At 36.6% G+C, this 20,589-nt stretch overlaps 1 protein-coding gene across 1 annotated transcript in view; it reads left to right on the top strand.

Annotated features, from left to right (window-relative positions):
• CCDC78 (coiled-coil domain containing 78) overlaps window positions 1–20,589 on the top strand; it is a 739,645-nt gene that overhangs the window by 390,755 nt on the left and 328,301 nt on the right. The window contains exon 12 of the mRNA XM_044089297.1: window positions 4,169–4,342. Coding sequence (XP_043945232.1) covers window positions 4,169–4,342 — 174 coding nt within the window. The remainder of the gene's footprint in view (window positions 1–4,168; window positions 4,343–20,589) is intronic.

Raw genomic sequence — 20,589 nt, 5'->3', positions numbered from 1 at the left:
TGATCGAACCTTTAAAAATTCGAATTTCATATGGCTGAGACCATATGATCGAAATTTTAAAAGCTCGACCGAACTGAATGGCGATCTCCATACAGTGCGGAATGGGAAGATTTCCCGTTACCGCAATGTAGTGCAATCTCGGAGTTGGTATATTTAAGTAGCGGGGGTGTGGTGGGCTAAACAGAGTTAGGGTTTTTTTTGTGTGTTATGGAGTTTACTTTACATGGACGATGTTTCAAATGTTCGATCATATGGCCTTGGCCATATGAAAGTCGGACATTTGACCTGTCGATCATGTAAAGTAGACTCCCCCCCCCCAAAGGGTATCCAGACTTTGTAAAAATTGTATACTGACATGAGTACAAATGAAAAAAATACTAAACAAACTATTACTAAAGCAGTGAATTCTCAGGACAAAAATAGAAATGCAGATCCATTGCAAGCTGAATTTGAGACTTTCAGCCATGAAGCAGATATCCCAACTTCTATAAATATTGAACACAAAGGTGAAACTATAAGACTGTGTAGTTGAAAAAAGAAATTATGGTTTTATCTGCTTCCCTTGTACCAGAGGATTTTACTGAAACAAGTGATAAAATTGTAACTGGAAATGCATCTCTTTCTTTTAAAAAAAAATTAAGAAAGACTGATCAGATTGTTCAACTTGAAAAAGGGAATTTGGTTAGTTCTGATGAGGCCAATAAGATGCTGCTTACCTCCTTTAATTCTCTTACAAATAAATTACAGTTTATTTGTAACAAACTTGATAAGCTGGAAATAATATAGCTAAAATGCAGCTTCGTATTAATGAATTAGAAGAACAGCAGAATTCAGAAAGAAAATGTTAATGAGCTGAGTGGAAAAAAATCAGTGCCAATGAATATGAAAGTGGATTGTTGAAAGATAAAATGACTTCAATGATGGAAAAACAGCAAATATTATATAGTGAGATGACAGACTTTGAACTGAGAATTAGAAGGAAAAATCTGTGTATGTTGGGAGATCCAAGTGTATGGAGTAGTGAGACTGGGATGGACTGGGATATTACAAAACAATTTAAAGCTGTTGGAGATTTGAATGACCAAGTACAAATTGAAATAGATCAATTTCATTGTTCTGCCAACATTAATTACAAAGACAAACCAGAGTGAAAGTAAACTTAGGTCTAGAATAGCAAAATTCATTAAGAATCAAGATAAAGAACACATTTTATTAGCAGCAATAAGAAAGAATAGAATTACTGTAGAAGGAGCTTCTATTCTGAGTTTTCTGATTTAGTAGGCCTTTTACAAACATTTATCAACAACTGTAGCAGAAACAGATCAAATCCTTTTCTTTATTTCCAGCAAAACTTCAAGTATTCTGGAAACCTACTTACTTATTATTCAATAATGAAAAAGAAGCCAGAAGAAAACGTATGGTCCTTAGAATTCAGTGATTTTTCGCTCTTTCACATGGAAAGCTTGCAAACTTTTCCTCTAATTAAAATATGGACGTCTTTCATTTTTTACTTTTTTTATCTTTTTATTTTGGGTGAATTTTTTATTGTTTCATCATTCTTTTGGCATGGGTGTGGTGATAGAAATCTATTCTACTTGAGGTAAGGTAATTGCTTTTTTTTCATTATTGAGCATTAAAGTTATGCCTATAAATGTTAATGGAGGACTTAATTTTCAAAACTTAAAAAAAATGATGAGCTTTATTAAAAATTGCTCTGTCCGAGTGAAGAATATAAAAAAATAAATTTTAATATCTTCTAAATATACAACTTCATCTCTTAGATGGAATCTCTTTACTTGGAAGTTTTTGCATAGATCTTTCTTCACACCACATATAACAGAATTAATGTTCAAGCAGAAGCAAGTTTGTTGGAGATGTAAACAAGAACTTAAAGCTGATTGGCAATGCATGTTTTTTGACTATATTGTCTTAACACCTTATTGGAATAACATTAATCTCTTTTTACAGACTTTTTTGGAGATAAATTTATTTTATCTAAATCACTAATCCTTTTTAAAACTCCTATTCCCATATGTGTTAAAAATGAAATATCACATTTTGTGGTCTATACTATCTATAGCAAGAAAGGTTATAATTCAGGATTGGAAGAAGGAATCTACACCCTCCTTCAAAGAATTTATAAATATTACAACTGAAGTTTGTCACCTAATAATTATTGCAATTAAGTCAAGAACTTAGACTTAGAGTGGGACTTGGACTTGCCATTGCGGAGATGGAGCTTCGGTTAGTTGGGACTCTGTGTCATGTGTCTGTTACTGTATATGTGATGTAACTGCTTGCGTTGTATTGTTTGTGATGGTCTGTATTGTATCGTGAGCTTGAAGGAACATAATTTCGTTCAGCTGTGCATTTTATGGTTGTACGGTCTGAATGACAATAAAGTTTACTTTCTTACTTACTTACTTAAGAACAACCAGGAGTACCTCTTGCTACAATGTATGGACAAAACTTAGAGATCTGCCTGACAAGAAAAAATAACTGCATTTTAGATTTAATGTAATGTATAATAACTTGAATGATTTGGGTGATCGCAGTGGTGGAGCGGTTAGCATTGCCACCTCACAGCAAGAGGTTCTCCAGTTCAATCCTCAGCTGGGGTGCCTTATGTGCAGTCTGCATGTCCTCCCTGTGGTTGCATGGGTTTTCTCCGGTTGCTCCGGTTTCCTCCCACATCCCAAAGACATGCTGTAGGTGGATTGGACACTCTAAATTGGCCCTAGGTGTGAGTATGTGCATGTGTGTGCCTTCTATGGAAGGTTGAGCACTGGGCTGGCAACTTGACACCATAAAACCCCACTGCCAATTATGAGTGGACAGGTGATCTGCTGTACCGGGAAAAGCTGGAAGAAGAATAACTTGAATGACTTGATGGTTAATGGACACTCCTGTAAATAGCTATTTTTTTTTCTTTTGTGTCTGAGGTTTAGTTGAAAATGTTTCATTTATTATATTCATACATCTCTGACTGTAAATATTGTGATTATTTTGCAAATTGAAAATCCAATAAAAACATTTAAAAATGCTCTGAAGTTTTTTTTATTGCAGAAGACCACATTAATGACATTAAGTTTTGTATTTATAATAATTATCATTCATCAAGATTGGCAGGTGTAGTAATTTTAGTTAAAATAAATTTGGTGATAAAACTATTAAACATTGTGCAGGTTTTAAAGGACATGTAGTTGCAATCTCTTTAGAATATGAATTAAGAAAAATAACAATAATGTCTCCTTTACTAGCTTACCCCACACTTATTGGATTGTATACACATTGCTGTGATATTTAAGCTATTAAACTTATTTAGTGTTTATTTGTCAAAATGGAAACTTTAGCAGTTTCTGTCATATCAAGGCTGTTTGGCAATATAGAAGTTGGCAGGCTTTTTTAATTTTGGAGTATAAAAGACCCACGGTGGTGGTGCTGCGGTAGCGTTGTCACCTCACAGTAAGTCGCTGTCCGGTTCGATTCTCAGCTAGAGCGTCTTCTGCGTGGAGACATATGTGAATGGGCATACCTTCGTTGAAGGTTGTGCATCAGGGCTGGTAACTTGGCACATAAAAATCAACTACCAGTCATTAGCGGACCGGAGTTCTGCTGTGGGAACCCCTAACCGGGAAAAGCTGAAAGACACAACAAGTGGAAGTAACAAGGCTTTCATCTTGTCAGTCTTCTTAGGCATTGTGGTAGCTGTCTTGGGATAGCAGTAACTTTTGTGTACTTCTGCTTGTTTACATGATTTTCATTTCCTTTTTTAAATTGCATATTACATATGAGGGAATATGTTAGTAAGCTAGTAAAGGAGAGAGACAGTACACTTGTCAGGGTTCTTACTATTTGGGATTTACAGTGAGTGTAATGGCTTTCTGTTATAAGCTTGCTATGCTGCTTATAATTTCTGTTATTTTTTGTTATAAGAAACTATAATTGTTTTTTTTTTTTTTTAATTTAGGGTCACATTTTAGCTAATGGGCTTCATTCTTTCTTATGAGAGCTACCAGGGTTGTTTTTTTATCATGGTCAATAAACATTGCACCAAAAAGTAGGGTTTTTATATCTCTGGCAGCCTGGTGTTGTTAATGACATGTGTTCTCATACACTTCTATGTTCATATACCCAACAAGAGTTCTCTATTTTCTATCCATTCCAGGTTTCTAAAAATGATGCCCTTGGCTTGGAACTGTTGAACATGGCTAATGCAAAAAGCTCCCTAAAAAACGAACAAGAAAGCTATGCAAAATCACGGGCACTGTACGAGGAAGCTGCTGCTGAGCTGGAACGAGTACGCGCTCTTGTCACTCACATGTCTTCACGTAGACTCAAGGTCAGCTTGATCAGATAACCATACAAAATATCACTTTTAATATGAGTCATCTCAAATGCTTAGTGAATTTCTGACATGTACAAAAAAAATCTAAAAGAGATCTGCAAAAATGTACAACTAGGTGAAACTATACACTGCTGGTCAGAGGTCAATGCAGGTGAATGCTTCCTTCCCCCAAGGTTCAGCATTTTCGGAGTCGATTATATTAAATACATCATGTGGGGGGTCCTTTTATAACACCTCCCTGCACTACCTGAGGGGGCCTGATGACGGCTTCACTATCTGCACCCAGATGACCCATTCAATCCTTTTTTATAAAACATCTTTAATTATTATCACTTGTGAGATAGACAAACTTACATTTATATAAAAGTCATCAAACCATATTAACAATTTCACACTTACAAACATTATACATCACGTAGCCTATTCAGTTCTTGGGGCCTAGGAGCTGTGGTGTCCCCACAAAATGTGAGGGGCCTTTAGCCCATTCATTCCTGTTCAAGAAGCCCTACTGGCCCATTCATTCCCCTCACAATGAGAGTTAGGTGGTAAGGAGAGGGTCAGCTATCCAGTCCCTCGGAACTGACTACCCTTAGGTTCCCTGTGGATTTGCCAGTGTGCCAACAGTGTTTTTGGGGATGAGGTTGATCAAACAGACATTTTGTCAATTGGTAGGGATCTAAAACACAGGAAGTTTTCATGCTTAGTGTCAGCATGAATGGGATGGGAGTATGTGTGCTTGTGTTTGTGGATTAAGTTTAGAGTAAGGGCTAGGTAAGGGGATAGCTTTAGTGGTGTTTGTATGTGTGTGTGCTGGGGTTAGTCTTTGTATGTGTGAGTTTTCATGAGTTAGGATTAGAGTTTTAGTTCTATGCATGTTTGTTGTGTCTTGTGTAGTGGTGCTATTAGGCAATGAGTTTCTCATAAATTAATGGATAGGAGTAGGGGCAGGAGCGAGCTTACACATGAGTACAGTGGTTCAATAAGAAACGTGTCCTTTATATGCTTTCAAAGTCCAAAAGCACTTCTTCCATGGGTCCTGATAAAATACTGAGTTGTCTAATTAATAGTGTTAAAACATGCACTTGCAGATCTCCTGTTTAAACTGTTTAATCAATATCTAGATACAGGATATGTTCCTGTATCCTGGCATACTGCTGTAGTGATAGCCTTCCACAAGTGTGGCCCCACATCAGACTTTGTAAACTACAGACCTTTCACCCTTATGAGCCAATCTGTAAAGCCATAGAACTCATCATCACTGACCTCATAAAACTAGATAAAAATAAACTCATCAGGCTAGACCCACAATAATTTGTCTTCATAAAAGGTAGACCATCCCTGCTAAATCTTGTCAGCTTCTCTGAGAAAGCCACTCAAGTGGTAGACACTAGGCATACTGTTTATGCAGCCAGTCTTGAGCTGGCCAAGGCATTTCACACCATACCACAAGAAGGAACTGTTAATAGGCTAATGACCCTAAATATTTATCCCTATGTGGTAAGATGGATAGCCAACTGGCTCAAGGACAGAAAGCATGTTGCCTGTGTAGGTGATGCCTCTTCATATAAAGAGAAGGTGACCAGTGGTGTCCCCCCAGGCCTGACTATGCACTGCTCATTTGGAGTTTCTACCACTAAATGAGAAGCACTGTGACAGAAATAAGAAAAACTGTTTTTGTGCATGTGCACCCAATAGTTACTCAGAATAGTCAACCTTCTTAGAAACAATGGTTGCCACATACAGATTCTTTGTCCTATGAATGACTTCGGCACTCATGCGGGGAATGCTGGAGATATCTGGAGCGGCATGACTGGGAAGAACAGCTTGCCTGATATGAACCCAATGCTGAACTGTTTTTGGACTTCTTGCTGAGCATGGAATGTCTATAACCAACACCATATTTGAAAACAAGGATTCTCACAAATGTACATGTTCCCAAAACACCTTAAGCCAAAAATTAATGACTGACTTTGTAATTATGTCATTAGACACTGGGGCCATATATGCTTGACACTCAGGTCAAGAGAGGTGCTGAGCTGTTATCTGATCCCTGTTTGGTATTGAGATGGGTCAGACAGATGTGGCAGAAAATGGGCAAACCTAGGAAACCTTGACATAGGGAGTATATCCTGGGAATCCCTAGCAGAAGCTTCTGCCTACAATGAGTTCTGTTCATACCTCCAGAAGAGCTTCTCCTCTATATCTGGGGAGGATAAGGACCTGGAGTCTAAATGTACTGTATTCAAGACTTTAACAGTTAATGGAAAAGACCTGTGACTAAAAGGTGGTCAGTGCTTCTTCTGGTTGTAATCCTAGGGCACATTGGTGGAAACTAGAGATGGAAGAAGCTAGGAAATTAAAAAAGAAGGCCTTACATGCACTACTAGTGGGAAGAATTTCCAAACCTCACTGATAGTTGCTGATAAACCTAGAAAGCAGAAAGCGTTGCAGTAGCCAAAGTGAAGGCCAAGGTAAAGAAGAAGTTTGGCAAGACCATGGAAAATGACTTTTTGTTGCCCTCAAAGAGAGTCTGGCAAGCCATAGGAAAGGAAGTTAGGATATTGTCTGACCTCTTTTCAGAGGGCGAAATCCTGACCTAGACTGGGGACATTGTTGAGAGAAGCAAGAAACATTTTGAGGAACTCCTGTAACCTGTGAACTTATCTTCTTCTGAGGAGGCAGTGCTAGAAAACAGATGTTAGAACTAGATCAGTTTCAGTAGCTGAAGGCACTATGGTGATTAGACATTTTCAGTGTGGTAAGGCTGTGTGAGTGCATGAGATATGACCACAATTGCTATAGGCAGTGGGCATTGTTGGGGGTGTTGTCGTTAATGTACATCGTCCGTGTTGTATTGAAGGCTGGGGCAGTACCTTTGAGCTGGCAAACTGGAGTAGTGGTTCCCATTTTCACAAAGGGAAAGAGGGAGTATCCTGCAATTGGAAAGGTATCATATTCCTTAACCTCCCAGGAAAAGCATATGCTAGGGTGCTGTAAATGAGATTTATTCAATAGTTAATGTTTTTATTTCAGGAGAAGGAAAGCAGATTCCATTTTTGACTATGGAATAATGGATGTGCTGTTTGTCCTTGCACAGACATTAGAGAGGGTCTGGGGAGTTTAGAATTGCTGTCTACATGTGCTTTGTGGATCTGAAGGAAATATATGGCCAGGTACCCTGAAATGTTTTATGGAAAGTGCTGCAGCTGTACAAGGTCCCAGGGTTACTGTAGGATTCCACTAAGGATGTTATCTCATCTGCCTTCCTGTCTCTGTTTTTTGTGGGCGGACTGTCAAGATGCATTCATGGTTTGAAGCTTATCCAGTTTGGGGATGTGAAGGCTACACTTTAATTGTCTGCAGATGATGATATTATCCTAGCCATAGGTCACTATGACTTCCATCTTGTATTAAAGGGATTTATTACTGAGTATACTCTAAATGGGATGAAAATCAGCACCTCCAAATCAGAGGCCATGGTGCCATCCTGAAAGAGTGGGTTGCTGTCCTTGTGACTAATGGTATCATGCACACTGCCCCGCAGAGATAGCAAACCTGCTATCGGATAGATTTGGTGAAAATTTCACTCCCTTATCCCCTCCAAATGTATCACAAACCTTGCCCCAAACATCTCCCCACCCTGCATATCTAAAGAGCAGGGTCATTAAAGCCTTGTCCAAGGCAAACAACACAGCCTCTATGGGGCCAGATGGCATCCCAGACTATCTTCTAAACAGGTTAAAACATGAACTAGCATCACCATTAAGTACCCTTTTCAATCATAGCCTAATCACAGGCTTTGTTCCTGCGGAACTGAGAACAGCAACAGTTATTCCCCTCCACAAAGGTGGTCTAGCAACTGACCAGGGGAATTATAGACCCATAAGTCTGACCAGCCTGATGTGTAAGGCCATGGAACATATTATTATGGACCTCATAAATAAAGACAAAGGAATCCTCCAAACCTTGGATGCAACCTGATTTGGCTTCATCAGGGGCATATCCTGCCTGTTAAATCTGGTGGATTTCTTCGAAAATGTGACCAGGGCATTAACAAGGACAAATCTGTACACACAGCATACCTCGATTTGGCAAAAGCTTTCGACACAATCCCACACTCAGACATTACCAATAAACTTAGCAAACTGAATGTAAACCCCTTTGTTGTAAGGTGGGTTGCCAACTGGCTCACAAACCAGACACACACTATCAAAGTGGGTGACCCCACATCAACCAGCAGACCTGTTACCAGTGGGGTGCCACAAGGGTCAGTGCTGGGCCCCCTACTGTTTGGTATATACTTCTCAGAAGTTCAGGCCAAAACTAAGGGGTTGTGGCTAACCAAGTTTGTGGACAACTGCAAACTAGGTGCAATTATTGAATCCAACACAACGTACTCGCGCATAAGGCAGGTGCAAAAGTCCATAAAAACAAATGTAAATGTCAAAATGAGGCCAGCACCAAAGGGTGAATGTATATATAATTTAATATGGCATAACCAAAAGAATCAGACCAGTTTCGGCCCCATGGCCTTCCTCAGTCATACAGCACTGACAAGTAATGAGTACTTTATATAGCATTCTTAATTAATCAATTAAGTAAGACAAACAAGTATTTAAAGGGGTCTACCTGAAAACGTCAAAATCTCAAAACGCCGACAACGAGAACACTGACACTGGAAGATCAACAACAGAGAAGACCGACAGTTGAGAATACTGATGCTGAGAACACCGACATGTAATAGTAAGTGTGCGATAGGGATGGACGTTAGGGTCAGTGTGTGGGTAAGGTAAGTGTGCGATAGCGACGGTCTGTAGGGTTAGGGGTGAGTTAAGTGAGTTAGGGTTAGGGCGCGGGTCAGGTGAGTGTGCGATAGTGATAGACGTTAGGGATAGGGGCGAGTTAAGTGAGTTAGGGTTAGGGTGCGGTAGTGACGATAGTGACGGACCTTAGGGTTAGGGTTTGGGTTAAGGTTAGTGCATAGATAGTTGTGTAGGTAAGGTTCAGTGTAGGTTTGTAAGGTTTTTGGTGTGCTTGTGTTGTGTGTGTGCTTTTTGACAGGGGATTTTTTTTTTTTTTTTTGTTGAGTGTTGGGATTGTGGTTTGTCGGGTATGTGACGTTTCGTGTTTCTGAACTTTCGGTTTTGTTGTGTTGGTGATTTCGTTGGTGTTTTAGCGCATCAGTGTTGTCAGGTAGACCCATTTAAAGGCACAGTTTCCTAACAAGGGGTTTAATATATATACATACACATATATTCAACCAACTTTCAAATTCATTTACAGATGGTCATTCAAACCAGGGGAAAATAACCACCCTAATTTTATAATCCAACCCCTCTCTTTATTATTTAATATACCATGCCATCCCATTTTGTTGGATCTGTCCCCCCATATTTTATCAATAATCATGAAACGAAATTTGGCTGTTATATGATTTAACATATTTTGTATACATATGCTCAAATTCAAGGAATTTTCCAGCAAAAATGCCAGCAGTGTGTATAACATTAAATGTTTTGGAAATTGTGGAACGGATTGGGTGATCTATTTTGCCACCTGTTCTTGCTCTGATCTTTTATGTGGGACAGACGTCCAGACCGTTCTGGATTAGAATGTCGGAACATCATAGTGACATTAGAAATCAATGTCTGACAAACATGTGTTAAACCATAAAACAGCCAAATTTCATTTCACGATTATTGATAAAATATGGGGGGATAGATCCAGCAAAATAGGATGGCATGATATATTCAATAATAAAGAGAGGGGTTGGATTATAAAATTAGTGGGGTAATTTTCCCCTGGTTTGAATGACCATCTGTAAATGAATTTGAAAGTTGGTTGAATATATGTGTATATATATATATATATATATATATATATATATATATATATATATATATTAAACCCCTTGTTAGGAAACTGTGCCTTTAAATATTTGTTTGTCTTACTTAATTGATTAATCAAGAATGCTGTATAAAGTGCTCATTACTTGTCAGTGCTGTATCACTGAGGAAGTCCATGGGGCCGAAACCAGTCTGATTCTTTTGATTATGCCATATTAAATTATATATACATTCACTCTTTGGTGCTGGCCTCATTTTGACTTTTGCAATTATTGAATCCCCAAATGATGTCAGTATACTTCAGGAGGGTCTTACACAGATCAATGACTGGTGTCTTAGTCACGGTCTCAAACTGAATGCAAAGAAATACATCATCATTCCCTTTGGCAAAACCAATGTCCCTTTACATTATAAAATGAACAACAATACATACCCTACGTACCTACAAACTGGTAAGGGATCTGGGATCACAAGTTGACTGCAACCTTAATTTTGACCACCATGTGTCTACTGTAGTATGGAAGGCTTTCTATGTAACACACTTGATTAGTAAAGGCATCACCTTTAGAGCAAAGGAGGTCATAACCCCTTTATACTCGTCACTAATCAGGCCCATAATTGAGTATAATGCCCAGTTTGGCATGTACCATACAAAACACCTACAGCAATTTGAGAGACTTCAGAGGTTTCTAACAAAGAAGATCAAGGGACTCTAGCAAATGCCTTACACAGACTGACTAAAGTCCCTATCACTATAGGGTGTGTCATATAGACTTCTTCGGGGAGACTTATGCCTGGCTTACAGAACAATCTCAGACCCAAACCTAATGAACTTGCTGCACATCCATAAATCAAACAAGACTTGAGCTACTCATTCCAGGGACCTAAATATGGTCTGTGACTTAAATGGGATTTGTCTCCCAGCTACTACCATGTCTTTTGAATAAGTTATCAAGTCATGTGAAGCAGAGCACCTCTATGACACTGTTCAAAAGGAACCTGGATGAGTGGATGAGGCACTGTAAATTCTTACCGGGAATAGTGCCCACAACCCTGCTAGACATAGGCAGTCATTACTAAATACAATCCTGGGTATTGATTAGCATATCTATGTACATTGGGATGAAATGGCTTGGCTTGGCTTGAAATGACCTCTGGGTTGATAGTCTAGTAAACTCCTATGATCCTATGATAAGGTGCAAACAAATTCCAAACAGTTGGCGCCCAAGTGCTGAAATTAAACCAAGTAACTAATAATAGCACAACGTTGCGAGTCCACAGAAATGGTTCATTCACTCAAAAACTACAGGTTAAGCGCTTTCATCAAATAGTATGACTTCATCAGAACAAGTGATTTGAAAAATTTAAAACTTAAATAGTAACCAGTTTAAATTCATTGGTTAAAAAACTAACCAGTCATACATCATACATACCAGTTCTCATGAATAATGAAATATTAAAATACAAATGTTGAATAATTAATTGATTAATCAAATACTTGAATCTTAAAAACACATATATACTATATGCTATACAGATGAATAAACAAGTAAAAGAATGAAAGTATTGCACATTTAAAATATTTACAACATAATTTGAATACAAGTTACTTCACTGGCCGTGAGGCCAGTGAATTATACTAAATCTGCCTTCTCTTTCAATATAGACATAATAGAAAGATGTTCATTAATACCTGGCGGGTGGTCAGCAGCTAATCTAAGTTGCCACATCAACTCTTTTTTGTTCAACATGTTTTGCCAGTCACCACCCCTCACATCCACTGTGACAAGATCCAAAATTCCAAACTTAAAACAACTAAAATTCCTATACAAAATACTATGTTTATATAAAGCATTAGTATTTTTTCCACTCTTCATATCATAAAGATGCTCATATATCCTATTCTTCAGTATCCTTTCTGTCTTTCCAACATAAAATGAAGTGCAAGTATTACACTTAGCAAGGTATACTAATTTGCTGGAATGACGGTTACCATTTTTCAAAAAAATATGACTTCTATTAGAGTTGTTAATAATCATGTCAGGTTCTAACATTATATATGAACAGTAGTGACATCTACCACAAGGCTTGCTACCACATGAATTCCTCTGTTTTTCATTGGAAGTTCTGGTGACTTCCACCAATGATTTAATATTACTACCTACTTTGGTAGAAAAAATGGGTTTATCACCAAGAATATGAATTATTTCAGGATTAGTTCTAAAAATGTTCCAATTTTTTACCAAAGTTGTTTTCACTTGGGAATACAGGGGACTAAACTGCACTACACATGCCTGTTGAAAATTAGTAGTATTCTGGGTACTACCTTTATTGACTATATCATCAGGTTTATAATCACTAGAATCCAGTAAAGGTTTGTAAAGGGTACCCCATTTATTTGCAACCTCTTCAAGTACTGGATCAATAAAATAACCCGGATAGCCTCTCTCAAGAAACATGGTCCTTACATTCTGGAACTCCAGTATTACATCTTTCTTTGTGGTAGTCATTCTAGCCATTCTTACTGACTGGCCCTTTACAATGCTTCTTTTTTGGTAAATAGGGTGATCACTAGTATAATGTAAATATGCATTGCAAAAAGTGTTTTTTCGGTAGATTTTGGAGTGAAAACTGTTTTGTTTTTTGAAAATCTGAACATCAAGAAAATTGATTTCCTGTTGATCATACTGAAAAGTAAACTTCAAATAGCTTGTAGTCTGATTTATATATTCCAAAAATTCTGGAATTTCTACTACATCTCCTTTCCACACAATAAAAATATCATCCAAAAATCTACCGTAATATGCAATGTATGGAAGAAATTTCATATTAGACTGAAAAATATATTTTTGTTCCCATCCCAAAAGAACCAAGTTGGCATATAAAGGGACACAGGCAGCACCCATAGCAACTCCTTGTAATTGTTTGAAATATTCACCACCAAAAATATATATAATTATTCTCCAGAATCAGACACATTAGTTCACATAAAAGTAACACCTCGTCAGATTTTAAAGAGGAATAAGAAAAAAGAACTTCCTCGAAAAGATTTAACCCTTCCATCTTCGGAATACAAGAAAAAAGATCTGGTACATCAATAGTAAGAAACCAACAGCCAGTAGACCAAAGGTCCTGCTTAATTTGACCTAAAAAATCCCATGAGTCTTTTAATAAATGTGGAAATTTGTTCATAATATGTTTCAATTTTTTATCCACATAAACTGCTAAATTATGCATCTTGGAACCAGCGGCAGCGACTACAGGTCTAAATGGTGGCTTTTTAAGATTTTTGTGCACCTTCAGAATTCCAAAAATGGTCGGTATCTTAGGAAATTTGTTTAATAGGAAGTTATATTCTTCCTTGGAAATTCTCTGATCTATCAAATATTCATATAAATAACTATCCAATCTTTGGTAGGAGATGTTAATTTCATTTTTAGAGCATGAGGAATATCTACCCTCCTGAAATAGTATATTTTGCATATCATTGTTATATTCTTCTAAACTGTAAATAACCATTCCTCCCCCTTTATCAAGTGTCATGATTCTTATATCCTTATTTTGTCTAAGACTCTCCAGGAGGTTTTTTTCATCAATATTCAGATTATTGAACACCTTCCTTTTTTCTCCCCAAGTCTTATATAGATCTTCTTTAACTAGTTTCTCATATGCCATAATAAGGGGGTGTAGGGGTGGGTTAAACATACTATTTCTCTTTAAAACTTTATTTGATTCACCTTTACTTATTTTATCTGAAAAATGAGGTTCAAATTTAACTTCCTAAGATATAGCTGTAAATCAATCATAACTGAAACTATATCTGGCACATGAGTGGGAACAAACTTGAACCCCTTAGAGAACAGAGAAAATAGCTCTTTAGTAATAGGAAAGTTAGAATAATTATATATATTAAAACCATCCAAACTGTATTTGATATTATCAACACTTTGAATCTGAACTATACCATCTACCATTGGTTGTAGTTGTGATTCTGCTTCACAACCCTGCTGTAGGTCTTGTTTGTCCCTTGTCTGCGTTTGGCTATTCTTTCTGAGCGCCGGGGAATTGGAAAATCCTGCATGTCAACAAGACATTCCGACTCGTTGTCACCATGATTACTGTCATCTATTTCAACATTCATATTCAGACTGGATTTAGTTCTATTCTCCACTCCACCAGAACCATACTCATGCTGTTGTTGCATATAAAAAGTCAGTTTGTCAGTAGGGTAGACCTTACCCTGCTTATACTGTTTATCATCCCTTTCCATCTTTTTAACTTTTTTCTTAAAAATATTATCACATTTTTGGTCCACCCTACTGATAATTTTATTATACAAATTTTCATATTGTGAAAATAATAAATCAGTGTTAATTTTTTCATTTAATATATTCACTTCTTCCCTTAATGTATTAATCATAGACTCATAAACTACCACAGTTTTAGCCAACAATTCTAATCCCCACTTGTCAAACATTTCAGAAAAACTTTTTACAATCCCACCATCGTAGTAAATACCATAAGGGAACTTGAAGACCCTTAACCCTTGTGGTACCAACTCCTGTTTGATACATTCATTTAGATAATAAATTTCCATTTCACATAATTTAAATTTAAACAATTTCTTTTCAAATGCATAAATCATTTCCCTTAAAGATGTATAATCCACATGCTCAGTATTTATGTGTCCAGAATTAGATTTACAAAGTTTGTAACCAATTTCTTGAAAAGAAAAATGTCTCTGTATTAACTTGGCCATAACTATCAATGTTATTTTTAACATAGACATTTTCATTATCAGTGTGAATTGTTCCCCTTGAACTGCTGTTAACATGACGTCTTTCTTCACACAGTTCATTGTTGTTATTAACAAAACGACTTGGAATAAGCCTGTTTTTATCATTGCAGGAACAATTGTCATACAAATATTCTTTATTTACGCCACCTTTACCAAAGAGGGGTTGGTTACTACTACTGAAGTCGTAGGTGGTACCAGTTTTATCAACCAAAGACTTAGAAACAGTACCTGATTTAGAATTAGAAAATTCACGCTCCTGGCATCGTGCATTGTGACTGTTAGTCTCTACAAGCGCTGACTCGATCTCTGCTTCGAACTGCACAGCACAATTACTTTTAAAAGGACGTTTAGAATGAAAAACGCCCTGTTCACCTTCCAAATGAATACTATGACTGGCGTTAGATGTAGAACAATTTCTTTCACCTTCATCATGGATTTGCGCCAACGTGGTGATGTCACGCGGTCCCTTAAGGTGGCTATACCCAGCATGTTCCCTATGCATACTAGAATTCACATTATTCTTGACAATATCATTTCCCCTTTTAAGACTTTCAGGGGTAGAAGGAGAAAGAGAAAGAAAAATGTCAGAGTCCTTTTTACTTTGCGTAAATAATTCAATTAATTTAGTGAGCTCTCCCTTAAGGTCAGCCACTTCCTTCTTCAAGGCTAAGATCTCCGGCTGTCCAGAATCCAAAATAGGAGAGAGCATGAACGAATCTGGGGACCCCATAGCAACAACACCAAATAACAACAAAGTCCAAACAGTTGGCGCCCAAGTGCTAAAATTAAACCAAGTAACTAATAATAGCACAACTTTGCGAGTCCACAGAAACGGTTTATTCACACAAAAACTACAGGTTAAGCGCTTTCATCAAATAGTATGACACCTGATAAAGGGGGAAGAGTGGTTATCTACAGTTTAGAACAATATAACAATGATATGCAAAATATACTATTTCAGGAGGGTAGATATTCCTCATGCTCTAAAAATGAAATTAACATCTCCTACCGTAGATTGGATAGTTATTTATATGAATATTTGATAGATCAGAGAATTTCCAAGGAAGAATATAACTTCCTATTAAACAAATTTCCTAAGATACCCACCATTTTCAGAATTCCGAAGGTGCACAAAAATCTTAAAAAGCCACCATTTAGACCTGTATTTGCTGCCGCTGGTTCCAAGACGCATAATTTAGCAGTTTATGTGGATAAAAAATTGAAACATATTATGAACAAATTTCCACATTTATTAAAAGACTCATGGAATTTTTTAGGTCAAATTAAGCAGGACCTTTGGTCTACTGGCTGTTGGTTTCTTACTACTGACGTACAAGATCTTTTTTCTTGTATTCTGAAGATGGAAGGGTTAAATCTTTTCGAGGAAGTTCTTTTTTCTTATTCCTCTTTAAAATCTGACGAGGTGTTACTTTTATGTGAACTAATGAGTCTGATTCTGAAGAATAATTATATATGTTTTGGTGGTGAATATTTCAAACAATTACAAGGAGTTGCTATGGGTGCTGCCTGTGCCCCTTTATATGCCAACTTGGTTCTTTTGGGATGGGAACAAAAATATATTTTTCAATCTAATATGAAATTTCTTCCATGCATTGCATATTACGGTAGATTTTTGGATGATATTTTTATTGTGTGGAAAGGAGATGTAATAGAAATTCCAGAATTTTTGGAATATATAAATCAGACTACATGCTATTTGAAGTTTACTTTTCAACAGGAAATCAATTTTCTTGATGTTCATATTTTCAAAAAACAAAACAGTTTTCACTCCAAAATCTACTGAAAAAACACTTTTTGCAATGCATATTTACATTATACTAGTCATCACCTTATTTACCAAAAAAAAAAGCATTGTAAAGGGCCAGGCAGTAAGAATAGCTAGAATGACTACCACAAAGAAAGATGTAATACTGGAGTTCCAGAAATTAAGAACCATGTTTCTTGAGAGAGGCTATCCGGGTTATTTTATTGATCCAGTACTTGAAGAGGTTGCTAATAAATGGGGTACCCTTTACAAACCTTTACTGGGTTCTAGTGATTATAAACCTGATGATATAGTCAATAACGGTAATACCCAGAATACTACTAATTTTTCAACAGGCATGTGTAGTGCAGTTTAGTCCCCTGTATTCCCAAGTGAAAACAACTTTGGTAAAAAATTGGAACATTTTTAGAACTAATCCTGAAATCATTTGTATTCTTGGTGATAAACCCATTTTTTCTACCAAAGTAGGTAGTAATATTAAATCATTGGTGGAAGTCACCAGAACTTCCAATGAAAAACAAAGGAATTCATATGGTGGCAAGCCTTGTGGTAGATGTCACTACTGTTCATATATAATGTTAGAACCTGACATGATTATTAACAACTCTAATAGAAGTCATATTTTTTTGAAAAATGGTAACTGTCATTCCAGCAAATTAGTATACCTTGCTAAGTGTAATACTTGCACTTCGTTTTATGTTGGAAAGACAGAAAGGATGCTGAAGAACAGGATATATGAGCATCTTTATGATATGAAGAGTGGAAAAAATACTAATGCTTTATATAAACATAGTATTTTGTATAGGAATTTTAGTTGTTTTAAGTTTGGAATTTTGGATTTTGTTACAGTGGATGTGAGGGGTGGTGACTGGCAAAACATGTTGAACAAAAAAGAGTTGATGTGGCAACTTAGATTAGCTGCTGACCACCCGCCAGGTATTAATGAACATCTTTCTATTATGCCTATATTGAAAGAGAAGGCAGATTTAGTATAATTCACTGGCCTTACGGCCAGTGAAGTAACTTGTATTCAAATTATGTTGCAAATATTTTAAATGTGCAATACTTTCATTCTTTTACTTGTTTATTCATCTGTATAGCATATAGTATATATGTGTTTTTAAGATTCAAGTATTTGATTAATCAATTAATTATTCAACATTTGTATTTTAATATTTCATTATTCATGAGAACTGGTATGTATGATGTATGACTGGTTAGTTTTTTAACCAATGAATTTAAACTGGTTACTGTTTAAGTTTTAAATTTTTCAAATCACTTGTTCTGATGAAGTCATACTATTTGATGAAAGCGCTTAACCTGTAGTTTTTGTGTGAATAAACCGTTTCTGTGGACTTGCAATGTTTTGCTATTATTAGTTACAAGGTGCAAACAAATACCTGAGGTGCAGTAGTTTAAATACGTTGAGGACTCTTTCAGGAGTGAAGGCTGATAGGACTAGGAGGTTTACCAGTAAATGGGTGCAGCAGTAGTACTGCAGACTCAGTAGTGAATGTTGGTGGTGGAGTAAGAACTGTGTCAGGGGACAGAGATCTTAATTTACTAGTCCACCAATGTCCTCTTCCTCAACTGCAACCATGTGCTTCAGGTAGGCAGTTTATTCAAAGGGCTGTGGCCTCATTGTCTGTAACACAGTGAGGAACTCAGTACACCAGAATCTCAGAGTGGTCACATTGCCTTCATGCTGAAAAGTGTCGGTTGAGATGATTTGTGCCCTTTATGAAGATGGGCCCTTAACACGTCCCATGAAAAGTGTACCAGCTATGGCTGACTAAAAAGAGACCCCAGAGTAGGCCTAGGACACTTTGGAGGAGTCATACCACTCATTTTGCCTGGGAACATCTGGGGTTCTATCAGTATGAACTGGAGGGTGTGCTGCAGCAAGGTCAGTCAAATCTACCCAGTTCAACCTGCTGTCATGCTGACCTCAGTAGGACAAGTAAGTTTAGGAAAACAAATGAATACATATACGCATTATTGCTCTGCAAGTTAGCTATTATGAACTTGTAGTATATGGTGTGCCTTTATTGCACTCAAAAATTAAGTAAATAAGTTGGTTATGGTAAGATTTGTAGTGTTTGTCATAATTTGAGGGACTGTAATTGTGATTCACAGAATGACATGTCTGTTGTGGAGATCTCAGTGGACATAGTAAGCCTATAGTTGTATTACTTCAGAGTGTTACCCCCTACTGAAAAGTACAGTCACCTCAGAGTTTATATATATATATATATATATATATATATATATATATATATATATATATATATAGATATATATATATATATATATATATAGTTAGGAGAGGCGCAGAAGGTGGACTCCCTGCAAAAACACTTTTGTTATGTACTAGCAAATTTCAGAAGCTGTTATTTAGGTGATATAATCAGAATTTATTTTCTGTGCTTACAGGACTTGCATTATTGATTCTCACATTCATAACAGGGAGCCCAGTCTTTTATATCATAATTGCTGTTATTTTTTGTTTATGCAAGAACCTCACAATAACAAGCTTAAATAATGTCTGCATCCTTAAAAATGATCACTAATATTCCAACCACAGTTACTTTCACTTGCTTAAAAAATAAACAGGTGTTATAAAACATAATAACTGAGTGGCCACTTATAATAGCAGTTTATATGTTGCTGTAATCAATTGCGAGAAATTCTTCCCCTGAGCCTTACTGTTGATATGAATTTGTTCAAATGCATTTCTTGAACACATAACAAACTGGTTATGATTAGTGACCAGGCAATAACCATCTATATAATTATCTTAGTGTATGTTTACACAACAGTATAGTACAGCAGATTCCTATTAGAACAAAAATGCATTTCGTTGAATGCATTTTCATCAACACCTAAACAGCGAACAGGCAAAACAACGAAGCAGCTGTTCAGTGAATTCTTTTTCTGGGAAAGAAGTCGCTTGACCGCTTTGTTGCTTTGCTGTGTTCTGCACTGTAGTTTGGTCTTAGAGATTTCCTTATCGCTTATAAGGAAATCCTTATCCGTATAGCTCCCGAGTGTAAATGTGCAACAGTTACTGACCTTAGGGTTAGGGTGTGGGTTAAGATAAGTGCATATGTTTTAAACTGTTTACATTTTTTTTTGCGTTAGATGTACGGTTGAGTTAAGTGCATATGTGTTTTAAGCTGTTTACTTTGTTTTTTGGGGGGGAGAATTAGGCTTAAGGTAAGTGTGTATGTGTTTGGAACTGTTTACGTAAATGTGCAACAGTTACTAATCTTAAGGCTAGGGTGCGCGTTAAGGTAAGTGCATATGTTTTAAACTGTTTACTTTTTTTTTGCGTTAGATGTATGGTTGAGTTACGTGCATATGTGTTTTCAGCTGTTTACTTTGTTTTGGTGGGGGGGTAGAATTAGGATTAAGGCAAGTGTGTATGTGTTTGGAAATGTTTACTGTTTTGTTTTTTTTTTTTTTTTTTTTTTTTTTTGGTTGGAACAGCAATTTCTTACCCTAGGAAAGAAATCCCTGTTCTGAGGTATCGACATTTTCAGGTTTTGCTGAAATAGAGTCGATGAAACATCGTTCACTGTTTTAAGTGTTCGATGTTGTAATATAGACCCAGTACAGCTACTAATGTTTTGTGATGCATTGTAGAAGACTTTTTTCTGTTTCCCTTAAGTCCTCACCAGTATACCTTGAACAAGTCAATTAACTTACAAGAATATTTCTGAATAAAGAACCTTTGCTCTTAGCAAACCTATTCTGTTAATAAAAACAACCAAAACAGACACACATTTAGATAGCTAGGACAGTTTGAAAT

This window comes from Protopterus annectens, chromosome 12.part0, assembly GCF_019279795.1.
Source record: "Protopterus annectens isolate FY-2018-M chromosome 12.part0, PAN1.0, whole genome shotgun sequence".
Lineage (NCBI taxonomy): Eukaryota > Metazoa > Chordata > Ceratodontiformes > Protopteridae > Protopterus > Protopterus annectens.
This window is presented reverse-complemented; position numbering and strand designations above follow the sequence as displayed.